We start from the raw sequence: 12,705 nt of genomic DNA, 5'->3' as shown, positions 1-12,705 counted from the left end.
CAGCCATGAAATTAAAAGACGCTTACTCCTTGGAAGGAAAGTTATGACCAACCTAGACAGCATATTAAAAAGGAGAGACATTACTTTGCTAACAAAGGTCCGTCTAGTCAAGGCTGTGGTTTTTCCAGTAGTCATGTATGGTTGTGAGAGCTGGACTGGAAAGAAAGCTGAGAGCCAAAGAATTGATGCTTTTGAACTGTGGTGTTGGAGAAGATTCTTGAGTCTCCTGGACAGCAAGCAGATCCAACCAGTCCATCCTAAAGGAGATCAGTCCTGGTTGTTCATTGGAAGGACCGATGTTGAAGCTGAAACTCCAATACTTTGGCCACCTGATGGGAAGAGCTGACTCATTGGAAAAGACCCTGATGCTGGGAATGATTGAGGACAGGAGGAGAAGGGAACGACAGAGGATGAGATGGTTGGATGACATCACTGACTCAATGCACATGAGTTTGTGTAAACTCTGGGAGTTGGTGATGGACAGGGAGGCCTGGTGTGTTACAGGCCTTGGGGTTGCAAAGAGTCGTACATACTGAGCAACTGAACTGAACTGAATTGAAAGAACTTAAGATAATCTCACAGGACACTAGGTAGAGCACAAAAGATTAAATTAAGTTTAAAACGTTAATTGTGTCATATTGTTCTCCATAGTGGCTGTGCCAATTTACATTCCATCTATAGTGGAAGAGGGTTCCCTTTTCCCACACCCTCTCCAGTATTTATTATTGTAGACTTACTGATTATGGTCTAAGAAAACTGAAAAGAGAACTACGATATGATTCAGAAACTACACTCCTGGAGATAAATCCATAAAAAATCGTAACTTGATAAGATATATGCACCCCAATGTTCACCGCAGGACTATTTACACTAACTACGACATGGAACCTACCAACTACGACAGATGAATGGATAAATAATATGGCACATATATACAATGGAATACTACTCAGTCATAAAAAGAAATTGAATAATGCCGCTTGCATTATTTAGCAATTATTATGGATGGACACAGAGATTATCACATTAAGGGAAGTAAATCAGAGAAAGACAAATATGATATCACTTATATGTGGAATCTTAAAATATTATGGAAAGAACTTATTTACAATACAGAAACAGACTCACAGACCTAAGAAACAAACTTATGGTTACCAAAGGGGACAGGTAGGGAGGGAGGGATAAATTAGGAATCTGGGAGTAACATACATAAACCACTACAGAAAAAATAGTTAAACAACAAGGACCTACTATGTAGCATAGGGAACTATAGTCAGCATTGTGTAATAACCTATTGGGAAAAGAATCTGAAAAAGATTATATGTGTGTATGTGTGTATAAACTGAATAACTTTGCTGTACACCTGAAACTAACAACACTGTAAATCAACTATACTTCAATTTAAAAAAAGTTAACTGCATCAAAAACACAATGCCTGTATCATGGCCAGAAGCTGTCAAACAGCAACTAATGCACAGAACACTCTGATGCAGGACTTCCCTGGTGGTCCAGTAGTGGACAGTCCGCCCATCTATGCAGGGGACACACTTTGATCCCTCATCTGGGAGGATTCCACATGCCAGACGGCAACTAAGCCAGTGCACCATAAGTACTGAAACCCACATGCCCTAGAACCCATTCTCTGCAACAAGAGAAGCCACCACAATGAGAAGCCACTGTACGGCAACTAGAGAGCAGCCCCCGCTTGCAGCAACTAGAGAAAGGCCATGCATAGCAAGTAAGACCCAGTGCAGCCAAAAGGAATAAATACCAATTTTGACAGATACACATTAGTCTTGAATAGCTAAATTAATACTTTGCTACTCAATGGGTTTATTTCTATCAGTATCACTTTTAAGACTTTTAGAAGGTCTGCAGAGTTTTAGGCTCTCCTCCCAAATTACTTAATTCTAGTCTTTAGAATTTTAACAAGATCTCCATATGATTCCTATGTATATCAAAGTTTGAGAAGCACTGGCCTAAAACAAGAGTTGGCAAATTCTGTAAAAAGCTAGATAATGTTACATTGTGCAAGCTACTAGGTCTCTTTTTTTAACTATTCAACTATCCTGCTTACCATAAAGACAAAAAGGTCAATACACAAGAAAGTATAATTAAAGAAGTATATACACCTAGAAAAAACAGAGCCCCAAAATACATAAGGTAAGAAAATGACAAAATTGAGAAATACACAATCTAGTAATTTAACAGAGATTGTCAGTATCACTCTCTCAGAATTTTCAGTATTTTCAGTATCACTCTCAGAATTAAACAGAAAATCAGCAAAGACATAAATAAATGAACGCCACCACCAACCAACTTAACCTGGCTGATATTTATAGAATGCTTCAATCAACAGCAGCAGGAATATATTCTTTTTAATTAAACATGATGTATTCCCCAGAAGGGAGCTTCCCTGATGGCTCAGCAGGTAAAGAATCTGCCTGCAATGCAGGAGACAAAGGAGATGCGGGTTTGATCTCTGGGCTGGGAAGATCCCCTGGAGAAGGAAATGGCCACCCCACTCAAGTATTCTTGCCTGGGAAATTCCCATGGACACAGGAGCAGGGCAGGCTACAGTCCATGGGGTTGCAAGAGTCAGACCCAACTTAGCGACTAAGCACACACACATATTCTCCAGAACATAACACATGACAGACTACAAAACAAGTTTTAGCAAAACACTAAAATCAAAGAAACTATGTTCTCCAGTCACCTGGACTTATATTAGAAATCAATAATAGAAAAAATCAGTCCTGGGTGTTCACTGGAAGGACTGATGTTGAAGCTGAAACTCCAATACTTTGGCCACCTGATGTGAAGAGCTGACTCATTTGAAAAGATCCTGATGCTGGGAAAGATCAAGGGCAGGAGAAGGGGACAACAGAAGATAAGATGGTTGGATGGCATCACTGACTCAGTGAACATGGATTTGGGTGGACTCCGGGAGTTGGTGATGGACAGGGAGGGCTGGCGTGCTGTGGTTCATGGGGTGACAAAGATTTGGACACGACTGAGCTGAACTGAATAGAAAAAATGTGGGAAATCCCCCAAAGATTACAGTATCAGACAACAAACTTTTAACTTTAACATAGATCAAAGAAGAAATTTCAAGGAAAATTAGAAAATATCTTGTGAGACAGCATAGTACTGTTTTAAGGATAAGATATATAGAACAACGGAACAAAAAAGAGAGCTCAGAAACTGTTTTCGGACAAAGGTGCCAAGGCAATTCAACAAGAGAAAGGATAGCCTTCTCAGCAAATGGTGTTGGAACAATTAGAAAGCCACATTAAGAAAAAAAAAATTCCTCACCTCATACAATAACAAAACTTAACTCAAAATGGATCACACAACCTAAATGTAAAAGCTAAAATGATAAAACTAAAGAAAGCTATAGGAGAAAAATCTTTGTGACCCAGGCCTGAGCAACATTTCCTTAGACATAATCCTAAAAACTGCAGTACATGAAAGAAAAAGTTGACAAATTGGATTCATAAAGTTAAAAGTTTGCACTCTTCAAAAGATATCATTTAAAAAAAGAAAAAAAGACTTCCCTGGTGGCACACTGGATAAGAATCCACCTGAGAATCACTGCAGAGGACACAGGCTTAATCCCTGATCAGGAAGATCCCAAATGGCATGGAGCAGCTAAGCCCATGCACCACAGTTGCTGAGCCTGTGCTCTGGAGCCCATGAGCCCCAACTACTGAGCCTGTGTGCCTAGAGCCTGTGCTCTGCAGTAAGAGAGGCCACTGCAATGAGAGGCCCAAGCACCGCAACAAAGGGTGGCCCCCACTCACCGCAACTGAGAAAGTCCATGCAAAGCAATAAATGCAAAGTAACAAAGACCCATTACAGCCAAATAGAAAAGAAATAAATTAATTAAAATTTTTTTAAAGAGATAAGCCACACAGGAGGAGAAAAGTGAAAGTGAAGTCACTCAGTTGTATCCGACTCTTTGTGACCCCATGGACTGTAGCCTACTAGGCTCCTCTGTCCATGGGATTTTCCAGGCAAGAGTACTGAAATAGGTTGCCATTTCCTTCTCCAGGGATCTTCCCAACCCAGTTCCAAATCATATACCTGATAAAAGGCTTCTAGTAAGAGTATAAAACGAACCCTTAAAATTCAATCATAAGACACAAAACCCAATTTAGATCAAAAAAAGATTTAAACAGATAAGTCAGCAAAGGTAAATGAATGACTAACACACACATTAAAAGATACTCAACATCATCAGTCAATAGAGATGGCTTAAATGCATTTAAATTTGATTAAATGCAAATTAAAACCACAATAAGTAACCACTCCACATCTACACTGAGGGGCATACTCAAGTAGATCAACTTTAAGAAAGGAGAATGGAAGGTAAGAATCTGGAAACTGATTGTCTTAAAAAATTATCTTTGCTGACATACTCAATGGAAAGCTTCTATATACCTCCAGCAGTACACATCCCATGTTTAAGACCATTTGCATAAGAAAAGAATTTAGTGACTTACAAAATATTTGGTTAACAGGATTTGATCATCTGGAAAGGTGTCAAAAATGAATGAGGCTGATTTGGAAATAAAAAAAAAGTAGGGGTGGGAAAGGAGCAAGCAGGAAGGACAGAGAAGAGGAAGCAGAAGGAGAACTCTTGGTAGAGTTCTCACCCATCAGCATCGTCCTGATAGTCCTGAGCACTGGCAAATTGTTTTTTTTCTTTTTAAATCATCTGATTGACTCCCACACAGGTTCTGTGCCCTAGTCTGCAATGACTAATAAGATGCACCATGCCCAGGCACGTCTCTACATCTTTTCTTCAAACACTCCTATCTAGAAATCACTCCTTTGCAACTAACTAGCACAAAGCAGAGAACTGCACCAAGCAAAATTCACCTTCATTTTTGCCCTATATCCCAACCTGATATACTCAGATTATAGTATTTTTCAAAGTGGAATAATAATTACTGGTTTACATGCCTGCCTCTTTTGCCTTCCATTAGAGACTGCCTTCTTTAATGACAGAGGAATTTTTCATTCATCTTGAGATCTTCAGCCTCAGTATGCGATGGGATTTTCCAGGCAAGAATACTGGAGTGGGTTGCCATTTCCTTCTCCAATGACCTGTTATATAGTAAACAGGTCAATAAACGTTCAGAGAACAGAAGGCTGATATAAACTACATATATAAACTCCAACCATTTAGTTTGAATGTCTTTGTCTACAAAATATTTTTTTAAAACATATTGTAGGCAAATGTATTATAAAACTAATGTTTCCTTTCTTAGGAAAGGCTCTAATCTGAAATTAAGAATTTGATATGGGGACTTCCCTGGTGGTCCAGGGGCTAAGGCTCTGGGCTCCCTCCCAATGCAGGCAGCCTGGGTTCGATCTCTGGTCAGAAAACTAGATCCCACATGCCGCAACTAAGAGTTCAAACGCCACAACTAAAGATTCTGCATGTCTCAACGAAGACTGAAGTTCTAACATGCCACAACTAAGACCCGGTGCAGCCAGATAATTAAATAAATCCTTTTAAAAAGAGAATCTGATATGTTATTACATATCTAATCAACTTCTATATAAAACCTTCAGGGAAATGAGGAGACCAATGGACTAGACTGAAGCTAGGCAACCTCGTTCTGGCTAGTACCAGTGACTCTGGATATGTTTTCTGACTTTTGGTTTCCTCATGTGTAAAGTGAAAATATTAAAGAACAACCTCTAAACACCCTTCAAATGTTAATATTCTCAGAATCTTTAACCCATGAAGTGTTTCATTAATCAACAGTCAGAAGATAGGAGGCATGTCACATGTTGAGTATTCCTAATATTTTTGTATCTCTTGCTAGAAAGCAAATGAAATTATCCTGTCAATATTCATTCAGTACTCAATTCCAGAAACAAAACTAAATAAGTGCCCCCCCTCAACATCTACTTCTGAAATTATGAGCTTGACCTTTCAGTTCCAGTAATTAAACTCTTGAAGCAAACATTTAATCACATATCATAGGCATTGACATAATAAACAACTGTAAGCTTACCTGCCAGGAAACTGCTCCCAAAATTGCTGTTGCAAGAAGACTGAAAAAAACTAACTGCTCTGAAATTAAGCAAAAATGACGCATCCCTTTGGATGCCATGATTCTGTCAAGGCTATTGTTATCTACTCTGTGGGTAAAACATACTTTATGGCAGTCATTTAATTTGGTATGGAATCCCCAAAGGGTTAAAAGAAAAATAATATGGCAAATCATCCAGAAAATTCCAAAAATGGAAAACCCTGGTATTACAAAATACCAAAGATGAGTGTCTCTAAGTTTAAATGCTGAAAGAATGAAAAATGTAAGCTCAATCATCCCAGTGAAAACAACTGAAAGTCTTCTGCAAATTCTTCCACGGTACAAAAAGGGTTTCCACCTTTCGGTCACTGAAAGTCCACTAAAATAAATGTCAAGGAAAGGATCGGTTATCAGGCAAATAAAAAAACATGCAAAGGCAACTGGATTTTTGGGAGTTTCCAATGAGGAGAAAAACAGCAAGACTGCAAAAATAACTAAGTTTGGAATAGCTAGAAAAGACTTCATTCTCAGGTCGATAATCAGCATGGCCAAAGCTATAACAAGTAAAATGACACTCAGAGACTTTTCCACCAACATAGTTGTGCTGGCGATGGCAAATCCAACAAGTTCCAGAAATTCAACTGTGGTTAGTAAGGTGGGCCGATGGCGGACGTAACCAGAAATTCTCTCCACCAAAGAGCATAATATCCTTAATACTATGGAAGTTAGAAGCAAATATTTGGTTGATTCTTCTTTGACATCATTTTTAAAGGAAGAATTATCAAGAAAACACAGGAGGCCAAGCAAGAATCCAAACCAAAGATTGGAGAGACTTAAACTTGCTGCTTCCATTGAAAAATAATAATAGAGTATGCTGGCAATTCCGAGAACAAAAAGACCAAGAATAAAAATGACCAAAATTAAGGAATTTGCTGTTTTTTCCCATCTTACATAAAGACCTAAGCATATAGCAACCAATAAATTGATTCTGGCTAAATAGCCAAGGTAACGCACTGAAGAATGCATGTTCACTTCTCTGTTTACTTCTTCCAGTCTTGTCATTGCTAAATAGAGACAATGACTAAAGCAGTAACGCAGTGATTTACACATTAATCTGTCAATCTGGGCTTTCTCCCCACGTTACGAAAATTAACTGCTTGTGTTTCATCCAGTAAATCCAATGTATCTGTAACTCCTATTTCAGCACTTTCTCTGGTGGAATTTGTTTACAGTGATCTAAAAAGAAGAAAAAATATTTCACTGTTAATTTTGTGTAATTTACCTTTCACATGTATCTTTCTTATAAAAAAAAAAAAGACTGAAAAATAAACTTTGTTGGATACCTAGTTTAAAATCTGATGTGCGTGTATCTAAATGGTAACTATCTCTGGCTTAAAAACTCTTCAGTTTATCCAAACAAAAATGGAGATTTGTTCTACTTATCCTATTCTAGGATTGTATAACTAGGTCGCCATCAACAAAAATTTTTCCAGAGATGGTAAGGAATTCACCTAACCTATTTTTATTCCAATATCCAGTTTTTCAACAACGGGCAATGATGAGATATTCAACTCAGCTTAAATGTAGCAGATGGGTCTGGAATAGTGGAAAGCTAGTCAACTCAAACAAAATGAGGGACGTCCTAACTACCTCTAATTTGAAAAGCACCAATATCCAATAATAGCAACCATTACCACCTGCCTAAAATCCTCCACATCTTTTTACCAGTTACTTCTAAAATGCTGTAAAACCTTAGTCTCAACAGTGTTTCACTAATAAACTTATTAGAAGTTTAACGGTAAAAAGTTACTCAGTCACTAAAGTTGATCCATTATTCTCCCTGTACTTTTACCTCTATTAAGTTACTTTGATGATCAAACATACAATCTCTGTAGCAAACCAATTCTGGACCTTTCTAGTCAAAACTGTAAAACTGAAATACTGACCAATATTTATTGTAAAGTATATTTTAAAAACTATGATTTTACTTTTAGAAACTTACCACAACAATTATTTGTTAAAGGACTCAGATAATTATTTCAATCTTAAGGACCCCTTCAGGTTGCACTTCAAACATGACACCATCAAACAAAACGATTTAACTATCTACTAGATAATTTTCTAGTATGCTATTTCAGAAGAAATGATACATGCAAAGGTTTATGGTCACACTGAATATCCACTGAGAACTCAACAAGATTAAAAACTCAAAAAGTAACTACTTTTCAATCAGCTTATTTCTGCTTTAGCAGGACACTAAAAGAGCCAAGAGACATATGAGATAACCTCAATTACCCCTGAATTACCCATACGGGTGCAAAAGAATGACAATGGGTGACAACTTTAGGGTCTCTGGGAGGTTCAAAGTACTATTACCAACTTACAAGTTCAACAAGTATATTTTTTAAAGCTAAGTTTATTTAATTAACTAAGAATTATGATTTTCCCCAAATACATTTTCAACCATTCCTTAAGATACCATACACCACTAAAGAAAATATCTTCCTTTGGTATATTTAGGTTTTATCTTTTTACTTAAGTATGAGAAACTGACACAATCTAGAATGCACTGCATTTTAAAAACATCACTTATACATGCTATATGATCATTCAATAAATATGCTGGAATACATGTCCTCTAAGGGTTGATGGTACAGTCTGGGTTCAGATGACTGAACACAGTTGGAGAAAAAAAAATTACACACCAGACTAAATGGTTGCAATTCAACTCATGAGACATAATTCTGTGTTTCTCTAGTCAACACTCTCATTCTCTGTGGCTAGGCAAGCCTCTCTTCCCTATTCTCAAATCTCTGATATCCACTTCTGACCAAATTCTTACCAGATGACTTTGTCTCCAATGAAGTCAACAAAAGGGAGCTTACTTGAGTTTCAACACCACAAACTCACCTATATCTACCATCTCCTGATTTAAGAATAGAAGGCTATCTGCCCAATCGAAGGATACATCTTTTAGCCATGCATGTGACTCTTCCTCACGGTCTCTTCCAGAACTTCACACTCTCTCCTCTCTTCCAACTCCTACTACTCTTCTCTTATCCACTGGTGCTTAAACATTTGCAAAGCTCTTTTAAAAAATGATACCAAAAATATATATATATACACATACAGAAACCAAACTAAAACTCAATAATCCCCATCTCCTCCAAGTTCAGTCAACTGTTCCCTTGACAGCCAATATTTGATTGCTTTACTTCTCACACGAACTAAACCACGGTTTCCACCACACAACAACAAACTGCTCTGCCAAGTTCTGCTGCTGCTGCTGTGTCACTTCAATCGTGTCCGACTCTGTGTGACCCCATAGACGGAAGCCCACCAGGTTCCCCCGTCCCTGGGATTCTCCAGGCAAGAACACTGGAGTGGGTTGCCATTTCCTTCTCCAATGTGTGAAAGTGAAAAGTGAAAGTGAAGTCGCTCAGTCGTGTCCGACCCCTAGCGACCCCACGGACTGCAGCCTACCAGGCTCCTCCATCCATGGGATTCTCCAGGCAAGAGTACTGGAGTGGCTTGCCATTGCCTTCTCCGCTGCCAAGTTCTAAAATAATCTAAATTCCCCAATCCTGTAAGTACTTTACACTCATTATCTTGCACATTCATCAAACAACCTTTGACATTTTTGACTTCCTTCACCTTCTGAAACCTGCCCTTCTTTAGCTTCCAAAGACCAGTCTTCAGAATTTCTTGCTAATTCACTGATCTCTCCTGTCTCCTTGCAGGTTCTTCATTCTGAATCTATCCTTTGGATGTTCAAACCCAAGCCTAGGCCCTTCTCTCACTATACACTTTAATGTGTATTAATATATATTAACCTACCTGACAGAAATGAAAGCACTAGCTTTGTCCTGCACTGAGGTAAAAGCTTAGAAAAAAAAAGAAAAGGAAAACATGTAAATAATAAAGTATAGCACATTCATAGCATGGAATATATGCAGTTACCCTGTTATGGGCCAAAATCAACATGGCAGAACATTATTATTTTAAATGGCTAATTCACTAAAAGTCTTTCCCGATTTTGACCTTCTTTAAAAGACAAACATCCTCAATCAAGCGAGTAAAACAAAGCACTGCAATCCTTTTCATTGGGTCTGCTAGCACAAATGATTCAGTGGGAATTACTTGAGAGGCAGATAAAAAAGGAGCAGAGAAGAGTCCACTGAATACAGGAAAAGTTAATAATTGTCAGGTCTGTTTTATAGCATTCTATATACTATTCTAATCCTCCTCTCTTTCACCACCTATATTTAATGGTCACCAAGTCCTGCCCACTCTTCTTCTTAGACACTTCTTAAATGTTTCTACTTCTTTCCATCCTCAAGATCACAACCCCAATTTTGGCCATCATTATCTCATGGTTCAATGTCTCCTTGTTTCACTCTTGCCCTTCTCCAAGCACTATCCTTTTTAAAGCCAAAACTTGTCACATCATTCTGTTATGTAAAAGCCTACAAAGGTTTCCCATCACTCTAGGCAATAAAGTCTAAACTCCTTAAAATGCCTTAGGAGGCTTTCCTCATCGGATGTGAATAACTGTCCTCATCTCTTCTGTTCCGTCGCTCAGCCGTGTCCGACTCTATGCGACCCCGTGGACTGTAGCCTACCAGGCTTCTCCGTCCATGGGATTCTCCAGGCAAGAATACTGGAGTGGGTTACCGTTTCCTTCTCCAGGGGATCTTCCCGACCCAGGGATCGAACCGAGGTCTCCCGCATTGGAGGCAGACGCTTTAACCTCTGAGCCACCATTACCAATCTTTGTATTCGAGCCACAGGGCTCTTTCAATTCTGAACTACACTAATGCTATTCCCTCTCCAGGTGTATTCCTTTCTCTCCTCCAGACCCCACCACAGGTCCTCACACCTGGCTCACGCCTACTCTTCAGGTCTCAGCTTAAATAATTTCTTAGGGCAATCACCTTGACTCATTTATATGATCCACGTACTTTCTGTATAATAGGAAAAATATTGATCATAAACTGCTTAGTATCTGCATTCCCCACTAGATCACAAGGTCTCTGAAAGTTTGTCTTCAAAACTGTAGACCCAGGGTTTAGCAGAAAGTCTGACTCCAACAAAGTTTGACTCCAAATAGATATTCAACAAATACCTGAAGAAATGAAGACTGATATAAAGTAACTATTATTTAATAACAATGTCAATCAGCTATAGGACGCATATTAATATACAAAGAGAATAAACAAGTTGTCTAATAACCCACAACTACGAAGTCATAGAGCTAAGGGAGACACCATGAATGCTTGGCTTGTTTCTCTCTCAGCCTTACTCCAGCCTTCACTTAACTCATCCAAATTCCTCCAAACCAAGTTCTCTTTTCCGTCCTTCTAGGGAATGGTTCACTGAGCCCAAGAAACACTATCACATGCATCGTCTTCTGACTCAGAAACTACTTACGTCCAGTCTAGGGGAAGTGTCAAAAACTGAAAGAATCTACAGAGCAGCCAGGGTAGGGGAATTCCAGTGCTTCGGTTCTATGAATTCCTAACTCCTCTTTGGACCCATCCCACACGAGGAGAAAGGCACTTCGAATATTAAACCCCTCAGCAATACGGCAGCAATAGCAATTCTTCTTCCATTCTGCCTTCTCCTAAGCAGCAGCCCGGCTGTCGAGAACCACAAGTGGGCACCCAGCTGAGTGGGGGAACCGCTGGGGGATACGGAGAGGCGCCCTGCCTTCCACCCTCCACCCCACACCGTCAACCTCTCCCCAGGCAGGTATCCCTACCTCCTTCCCGCGAGGCCGGCCGGGCGGAGCTCGGGGCCCGCACCACGCCGAGCCCTGCGCGCTGTCTGTGCCCGGGTCTCGCCGCCCCGCCGGTGACCCCTTGTCCCGGACTCGGCCGCTGCTACCAGTGCTCTCTCAGCCCTCCGAGTCGGCCCTTGGGCCAGCAGGGAAAAGGAAGGGCCCTTGCGGCTGAGCCTGCGATTCGGAGCGGGGACACGGCACTCCAAGGGAGTCGAGGGCCCCACGCCCCACGCACTAGCACAGGCCAGTCTCGTCGGAAACTTTCTCCGCTACTGGCCCGGCTGCGGCCGCCATATTCCCGCCGCCAGACTCGCGACGGTACGGAACGCCGCCGGGGTCAAGCCGCGCTACGCGCTTCCTCCGCGAGACCCGGCAGCCGGGCCCTGGCCCCGCCCAAAGCCGCCGCACCGCCGCGGACCTTGGTGCTCTCCGCACTGCGCGGACGCGAACGGCTCCAGCTGGGGCGCAAGCCGTTACCTTCTCAGACCTAGAATGGGCGGGGAACTGGTACCTGGGATAGCACGAAGGATCGGCCGTGTCCTTCAAGCATCTAGGCCTCCGCCTTGGGTTGGACCGAAACTGGGGCAGGACCGGCAGGCCTGCTACCCAAGGACAGTGACTACTGTAGGAGGCGTTGCTGCTCTTTAGTATATATCGCATAATATACGGCTTTGTGTCCACTGACCAGCTAAAAGCCCAGGTTCTTTGCTCTCCCCTTCAAAGCCCTTCTGGCTTCATCTCCTAATTAAAGCCTCCCTTTAGTCCACCGCCTAGGTCTTTATTCCGCCAACAACGCTGAGCTCCCCAGCCCTGGCCTGCTCCATTCCCTTTCTCCCCCAGTCTCTTACACGTTCACCCGCCCCACAGTCCGAG

The 12,705-nt window shown here is 40.9% G+C and overlaps 1 protein-coding gene across 2 annotated transcripts in view; it reads right to left on the bottom strand.

The window, feature by feature from the left end:
• TMEM168 (transmembrane protein 168) overlaps positions 1-12,148 on the bottom strand; it is a 53,476-nt gene extending 41,328 nt beyond the window's left edge. Inside the window, exons 1-3 of one of the 2 annotated variants that reach the window (XM_055420847.2) lie at positions 11,812-12,148; positions 9,888-9,933; positions 6,033-7,286 (exon numbers count right to left, since the gene is read on the bottom strand). In XM_055420847.2, coding sequence (XP_055276822.2) covers positions 6,033-7,160 — 1,128 coding nt within the window. In that variant the 5' untranslated portion in view covers positions 7,161-7,286; positions 9,888-9,933; positions 11,812-12,148. The remainder of the gene's footprint in view (positions 1-6,032; positions 7,287-9,887; positions 9,934-11,811) is intronic. The other variant, XM_055420846.2, reaches the window with a different exon arrangement.
• Positions 12,149-12,705: the final 557 nt, after the last annotated feature.

The sequence above is a fragment of the Moschus berezovskii genome, chromosome 3 (assembly GCF_049115385.1).
Source record: "Moschus berezovskii isolate FMDL1 chromosome 3, NW_MosBer_1.0, whole genome shotgun sequence".
NCBI lineage: Eukaryota > Metazoa > Chordata > Mammalia > Artiodactyla > Moschidae > Moschus > Moschus berezovskii.
The sequence above is the reverse complement of the archived record's forward strand: the minus strand, read 5'-3'. Positions and strand labels throughout refer to the sequence as shown.